The sequence below is a fragment of the Alligator sinensis genome, unplaced genomic scaffold, assembly GCF_000455745.1.
Source record: "Alligator sinensis unplaced genomic scaffold, ASM45574v1 scaffold1129_1, whole genome shotgun sequence".
In the NCBI taxonomy this organism is placed as follows: domain Eukaryota; kingdom Metazoa; phylum Chordata; order Crocodylia; family Alligatoridae; genus Alligator; species Alligator sinensis.
This window is the reverse complement of record NW_005842580.1, coordinates 659,536-667,271: the sequence shown is the minus strand read 5'-3', so window position 1 is coordinate 667,271 and position 7,736 is coordinate 659,536. Positions and strand designations below refer to the sequence as shown.

Sequence of the window (7,736 nt, the reverse complement as noted above, 5' to 3'; positions counted from 1 at the left end):
CCTGCTGAAGGGCAAGACTAAAGGTCACCTTCCTGAGCACTTAACCCAGCAGAGCTGGCACTCCCTTGTAAAGCTGCAAAATGTTAGGTGAAGTCTTTCCTCTCCAGCTTGGTTGGCATGTGGTTTAATATTTCAGCCTCCCAGTCCTTTCCCCACTTCAAGGTTCATCCCCTAGAAGCACAGATGGGAGTAGGAGTGCTGGCAATACTTCTACTCTAGGAATGAGAGCTAAAGGTCCAAATGGAGATCCTTTTCATGTGGGGTAAATCTAACTCATATTTACACTGGTGTAACATAGAGCAGAACTTGGTTCACAATGGGCCCGTCTACGTGAGATACTAAAAGCACAGTAGACTAATTCTACTGTGCATTAGTGTGTCATGGAAAAGCTGCACTAATGTGCTAATGCACAGTAGAATTGTCTACTGCACATTAGCATCATGTAAAAGATGTGCACCGGCACTACAGCACGGTATTGCCAATTATGGCACACTAAACTTAACGTACCATAATTACGATGCATTAATGCACATGTAGACATGCCCAGTGTCCAGGATACAGGAAAGTCCTGAAAAACCCCATCTAAACTTTAGTAACCTGAGACACAATACCAATTTCTGTAACACTCACCTGAAGGAACACGAATGGGTACTGGGGGGAAAAAAAAGAGGCAGCAACATTAGAAGAGACAAGCATACACCCTGAACAAAGTATAAGAAGCATAATGGGCACAGCTCTATTTCACCTTGTGGAAAACCAGACTACAGCTTGTGACAGACTCTGAGCTACTGGACTTAAGTGTGGGAGTGATTCCATTACTCCCTCAGGACACAAAATTGCCCCAATTATATGAATAGGATCACTCTCTGGAGACCTTCGCATAGACATCCCCACAACATTCTTATTAACAAACTAAGAAAATACAGACTAGATTGAAGTACTGTGAAATGGATACATAACTGGTTGGCTCATTGTGCTCAATGAATAGTCATCAATGGCTCAATGTCAATATGGGAGGAGGTATCAAGAGGGGTTCCCTAGGGGTCTCTCCCAGGGCCAATATTGTTTAATAGCTTCATTAACTATCTGGATGATGGGATTAAGCACACACTTAGCAAATTTGTGGGTGACACCAAATTGGGTGGAGTTGCAGACAAAATGAAGGGTAGAGCTAATCTCCAGAATGACCTGGATAAACTGGAAAAATGATCTGCAGTCAATCTGATAATATTTAACAAAGACAAGTGCAAAGTCTTTCACTTGAGACAAAAATAATTGTATGCATAAATACAGAATGGGGAATGACTGGCTCAACTGAAATACAGCAGAGGACCCAGGGGTTACAGTACAACATAACCTGAATATGAGCCACCAGCGTGCTCTTGTTGCTGAAAAAAAACAAAAAGGCAACAGCATCCTGGGTTGTATTAATAGTAATGTCACTTGCAAATCAAGGGAAGTGATCATTCTACTCTATTCAGCACTGGTGAGGCCTCACCTGGAGTACTGCGTCCAGTTTTGGGCCCATCCCTTCAAGAAGGTTGTAGAGAGTTTGGGAAGAGTCCAGCACAGAGCAACAAAAATGATTAAGGGCCTGGGAAGCAGACTTAGGAAGAAAGGCTGAAAGAACTCAGGTTATTTAGTCTAGAGAAGAGAAGACTGAGGAAGAGTTTGGTAACAGTCTTCAAATACCTGAACGGTGCTTACCAAGAGGATAGAGATGAGCTTTTCACCATGAATGTAGAGGGCAGGGCTAGGACCCATCAACATAGGATCATAGGAAAGTAGGGTAGGAAGGGACATCACAAGGTAATTTAGCCTCAAGCTTCAGCAGGGGAAAGTTATATTGTGGATTAAGAAGAACTTTCTGACCATGAGGGTGATCATGCATTGAAACAGGCTACCTAGAGAAGTTGTGCAATCACCATCCTTGGAAGTTTTCAAGAGCAGGTTAGACAGACATTTGGGTGGGATGATCAGGGATGATCTTACTTTAAGCTCGGGGCTGAACTAGATGACCTTATGAGATCCCTTCCAGCCCTACTTTTCTATGATCATATGATCTCCCTATTACTATAATGGGAGTATTTACACGCCCAGAATGGGTAACAGACTTGTTCCTACACAATAGTCAGGAGACTCAGAATTGGTCATCAGCTGCTCTTTAGTTATCCATTAGGTGGGATAGAATTCTGCCCAGGGACTGATTCTATTCCACCTCTTGTGCTTATGATTGGACTTATGCACCTAAATGCCATCCTATTCCACACAGCTCAAATCCATGAAAAACTGTTAATACTTCTTGTGACTCAATCTTAAGGGTCAGATTTCAGAGTGTTACAAAAAAAAAAAAAAATCGATGCATTAATAGATTGACAGGACATGAATAGGGTAGAATAGAATCACACGTAGGCACCTGAGTCCACTTATGCACCTAATAGGTGGGATAAAATTTGGCATAAGTATGAGCAGTTTACTATGTGCAATACTTGGTCTAATGATCAATTCTTTGTTTAAGGTCCAGCTGGTGAAATTTAGCAATTTTTTGAGATCTTTCTGGTAGGTCCCCACTTTCAGGAACTGGCAACACTACATTTATAAATGGATTATTCTTTAAGGGGCCCGGGCTGATTGAGCTGTGTCCTTGTTTGACATAGGCCCAGCCTGCTACACAATGCTGATCTCATAGAAGACTCCCAGAAAAGTACTAGCTTAAGAGAGTCCTCTTCCCGTGTAACACTAGGGTAGATTCCTCCAGGAAACAGACCTGTCCTCTCAGTACATTTGACAGGACACAGTGGTGCACTCCCACAAACAAGGTTCCTAAAAGCAGCAGCTGCAGCAATGTAGCCAGTAGAGGGAACCGATATATATTCAATAAAGACTAAGCATGTACAGTGCTTGCAGTCCTGGACAGCTATCTGATGCTGATGGATGGCCAACTTGTGCTGGTGGGCAGTCATCTTGTGTTGATGGGTGGTCATCTTATGCTGATGGATAGCTCCCTCCTTAATATAGGCAGAGCTTTGCACTTGGTGTTTGGACCCCACTGCCACTTGCTTTTAACAGTGGGTTATCAAATGTTATTCTGGGAGTTACTCTTCTAAGGTATTTACAGAACTTACAGAAGGGCACCTCAATCACACTGTGACTTTTTGCCCTTTACACAAATTATCAAAGCTAACAGATATCCAGAGTTTGGTGGTGGCTGAGTGCCTCTATGCACTGGCCAAGGCCAGGAGGCAGGGGGCACTGTAGCCTACTGTGGAAACCAGCCAGCCCAATCCCTGCCCAGGTGCTCCCCCTTCCCCACCTGCTGTCCAGTTGCAAAGAGCCAGCCAGGATTCATTCCCCAATGTGGGGTGGCAGTGTGAAGGCATTTTGGGGGCTGTGCCCCTCCCTGATGGTGCCATGCATCACTGGGAACCCTCTCCTGCTGGAGAGGGTCCTGCTTGGGATACCCCCACCACCAATCACAGCCCATCCACTCCCCGTCCCCTTCCAGCATAACCCTAGTAGGGAACTGTATCCAAATTCCCTAAGGTACTCTAATATAGAGTGCCTTCATTTACTACCTGATTTAAATGATTTAATGCTACTTTTTCATGTGATTGGCCATTTTAAAGTGCTCTGCAGCCATGCACATGTGTTATGCCATGGCTGTAGAGTGCTTTTAGGGGCCAGATCATGCAAAAAATGTCATTTCTGTTTGCACCACTTCAAACAGTTGACAGGCCAAGTCCATGCATGAATTGGGGGGATAGGAAAGCATAGAAGCTTGGGCAGGCTTGGCAAAAGTATAGGATTGGGATGTGAAACAAAAGGAGGCTCTTCAACAGCCACTCAGATTTACTTACCGAGTTGTTGAGTGCAATGAAGTCCTCGTTCATGGTCACAATACGAAATTTCACTGAAAGAGAAAAGTAAACATAAAGATTAATGAAAAGTTCAAGGAATTTATCAGCTTTCACTCCCACCCTGCTGCTATACCACAGCTGGTCTCCTCACACAACTCTGGTAGTCCTCAGTCCTGCCCTGCAGCCTCCCTACTCTTTCAGATCTTTCCTATTCCTGTCCCCACCCAACATATGCTCAGAGTATGCAGATGTGAGTCTAGCACACAGAATGTTATATAAATACATACAGAGATATTCACACCTTCATCCCAAGCACATTCATCAGCCAAAAGCTGTCTAGGTTTGCCCAGCCATGGCACGGCTATACACTGAAGCTATTAAGAACTTTACAGCAGCAGCTGGGATGAAACTTAGATCCTCCCACACTGAGAGCCCCAGCCTGTTTGACTAAACAAAAAGGCCGGTGGCATATAGCTGAGCAGTCCTGTCCATACTCAACAGAGGGCGGTAGGATCACATATAAAGTAGGTGGTATATATTGTATAGAGGGGTATCCCTTTTGTGGCATTTTTGGGCCTACAAAATGGAGCAATAATGTCAGGAGACTCTGGTGGGGTAAAGTTTCCATGGCGGATGGGGTGGTGGCAGCCTGGGAGCGTGGGAGGGCTGGGAAAGGATCCAGAGCACATACCCTGATTTCCCTGAACTAGTACAATGACCCTTAGGGGGCTCTTTAAGCCAGCGGAAATGGTCACCATCTCGAGACGGTTCTTATTTATACTGAAAGTTGACATGGCTCCAAGGGGTTAGAAGGCTGACATGGCTCCACGGGGCTCCAGTGGGCTCTTTAAGCCAGCACAAAAATGATCACCACCTTGAGATAGCTCTTATTTATACTGAAGGTTGACATGGCTCCAAGAGGTTAGAGAAAGAGTGGAGAGGTGGCAGAAGGCTGCCTTTGCCTTCCTTCCCAAGAGGATTTGTCCCAGCATGTGTACAGAACAAGGCAGATGAGAGCCACCTGTCTGTCCTGGCTTATAAATGGGTTTGTCCGTCTGGATGAAGGTGCTGGTGCCAAGCCTATGGATCAGGACCTTCTTTTCCTCAGAAATACTGATCCTGCGGCCAGTGATGAACAATTTGATGGTAGCAACCTCCTCTGTGCCTCCAGCTGGAGGTGAAACCTGTGTATGGATAGAGAGAGAAAGAGAGCACATGAACAGTCTCCTCACTTTCCCTTAACTCTGTGGGAAGAAGTGAGAAGAAGAGGGGAACAATAACCCCCTAGCTTAGGGTCACAGGAATGAAAACTCCTCTCCCTCTCTCCACACTCAGATTCAACTAGTTCCACACTATGTCACGTGGGAGCCCACAAGCCAGGGATTTGACCCCTTTGATTGCTTGCCAGGAAGAGATGAGTGATACCCTCATATTCCTCCATATAGGAGGTTTGGGGAGTCAGAGGCCATAAGAAACCATAAAGCTGGGAGAGGCATAGGGGTAGGTCTAACTGCCTCCACATGCTGACATCAGAGAGCTCGGGTTATGTTAGTTAGTCTGGAAGGAGAAAGCCAGAATGAGAAAATTTGTCCATGGCCAGCAGCCTCAATAAAGAAAGCACAGGTAAGTGCTGGCTCTTTTCTGGTGGAAAGCAAATTCCTTTCACCCTAGAGTACTGTAAAGATTCTCTGCATATGGTAACTAGCCCTGAGGGTGTCCTTTGTAGTTTATAGAAACCAACACATATGTTCCCATCAGGATAATTTTTGTTGCCCTTTGCATAAACTGAGCTGCTGCTGTGTTTCTTCCCCTGGGGAATGTCTCTTTTGAGCATATTTTAACAACCTAATACCTGTCCTTACAGTGGCAGGACACTGACAGTGCCCTCACCTCCCTGCTTTACCTCTGGCAAATGAAAGGGTGTTTTTGATGATTCTGTAATTGTGCCTGGTAGTTATCCATGAGAGTTGTTCTAAAAAAAAATTAAGAATAGGTTAGGCAAACTCATGTGTAACGTGGTGGAGATAGGGATGACTTGGACTAGATGAATCCCCGAGGTCCTTTCCAGACCTATTTTTATGTTATTCCTTACTCCATCACAGTACAATTCTCAGAGGATCTGGCACCCACATCACACACACCTTCAATGCTATCTGGCATTAATTAGTAGAGCTGCATAAATAATACATTTTCAAACCAGCCATGCAAAAAACAAAATAAAGCCTGATCATTTCACCAGAAATGAATGTGTTTCTTTTCTTCTCTCTCTCTCTCTTGTGTAAAGTAATGTATTTTGTTTTGATTCTGGACATTTTAACAAAAACAAAGGAAATCCGTAAATGAAAGGCTAACCTCTGAAGGGGATGCTGGTGCCACAGCTGTGTTTCATAGCTCTAGGTTAGAGCACTGACCTGGGCTCTGGGAGACAAAGATTCATAGATTCATAGATGTTTGGGTCGGAAGGGACCTCAACAGATCATCAAGTCCATCCCCCTGCCTGGGCTGGCAAGAGTGCTGGGGTCAGATGACCACAGCCAGATGCCTATCCAGCTGTCTCTTAAAGACCCCCAAGGTAGGGATGAGCGCCACTTCCCTTGCAAGCCCATTCCAGATTCTGACCACCCTTACCGTGAAGTTTTTCCTGATGTCTAACCTAAATCTGCTCTTTGTCAATTTATGACCATTGTTCCTTGTTACCCCAAGAGGTGCCCTGATGAACAAAGCATCTCCGATCCCTTGTTGCGTCCCCCTAATGAATGTATAGGGAGTCACAAGATCACCTCTCAGCCTTCTCTTGCAGAGGCTGAACTGGGTGATCCAGAGTAGAGACCTGAATTTGGGTCTTCCCAAATTTGGGTCTCTTACTAATCCCAACATTGAATGGTTTGGAAATGTCAAAGTAGTTCACTTGGCATTTCTGCAAATGAATTTTTAAAAATGACTGGTGCTTCTCTCAGTTTCTAGCCCCATTCACAGAAATGTTCTGCCACCTTAAAACTTCATTTTTCAACAAAAATATATATATTTTTAAAGCCCAAATTTCTTAACTGGCTTCTTCATTGTCTACTTCAGTAAAGACACTAAGGAAGGACTGGAGCCATGGACAGTGAGCTGACATGCTTCTCCCTGCAGTACATTCTTCTCAGACAGGGCGGAGGAAGTCTGGTGAGGTTGGTGAGTATGAGAAACCTGCTCGTGCTGTATCTGACCAAGGGAGAACTGCAGGGCAGTGATGTAAAGAACGGCCAGACTAACACCTTTTACCGGGGCTAGTGTCCACAAAGAAATGGAAATGGTGGAAGAAGCACAAGGGCTCTAGCTGTGGGAAACTCACCTGAAACTTGCTACACATAAAGCTTCTTTTCTGCTGAATCTCGTTGTGCACCAAGACATTGTATCCTTCAGACTGCTCTATAGACAGCATTGCATAGATCTTCTCCTCATTGCAGGTGATATGCAGGCAGGCAACTTGGACTGATGGGTAGTGGAGATCAGCAGGGATTACTGCCAAGTAATGTCTGCAGTAAGGAGGAGACAGCAGAGGAGAACATGAAGATTTGGACTCAGCGATTGGAAAGCACCTTCTTACCTTCACATTCCCAGCACCCCAGGATAAGGCAGTTCCATGTGGCTGTGTTATGACATATAGTAAGTAGAGCTGTGCGAAATTTTGCCAAATGTTTCGTTTCAAAGCTGTTTTGACGCGTTTCGAGCTTGAAACAGTGAAATCTAAATGAAACAAAAAGCATCGAAACAGCTTCAAAACAAAATGAGGGCAACTGAAACATTTCAAAAGTTTCTAAATATTTTGAGTTTCAAAGCAGCCCGGTGGCGGGAGGCAGGGGAGAGCCAGGACTGCGCTCCAAGCGGCTCGGCAGC

The 7,736-nt window shown here is 44.8% G+C and overlaps 1 protein-coding gene across 1 annotated transcript in view; it reads right to left on the bottom strand.

Annotated features, from left to right (window-relative positions):
- The window catches only part of LOC102374090 (alpha-2-macroglobulin-like protein 1), a 56,585-nt gene that overhangs the window by 40,782 nt on the left and 8,067 nt on the right, over positions 1-7,736 (bottom strand). The window contains exons 3-6 of the mRNA XM_025214383.1: positions 7,192-7,375; positions 4,879-5,041; positions 3,858-3,910; positions 631-651 (exon numbers count right to left, since the gene is read on the bottom strand). Coding sequence (XP_025070168.1) covers positions 631-651; positions 3,858-3,910; positions 4,879-5,041; positions 7,192-7,375 — 421 coding nt within the window. The remainder of the gene's footprint in view (positions 1-630; positions 652-3,857; positions 3,911-4,878; positions 5,042-7,191; positions 7,376-7,736) is intronic.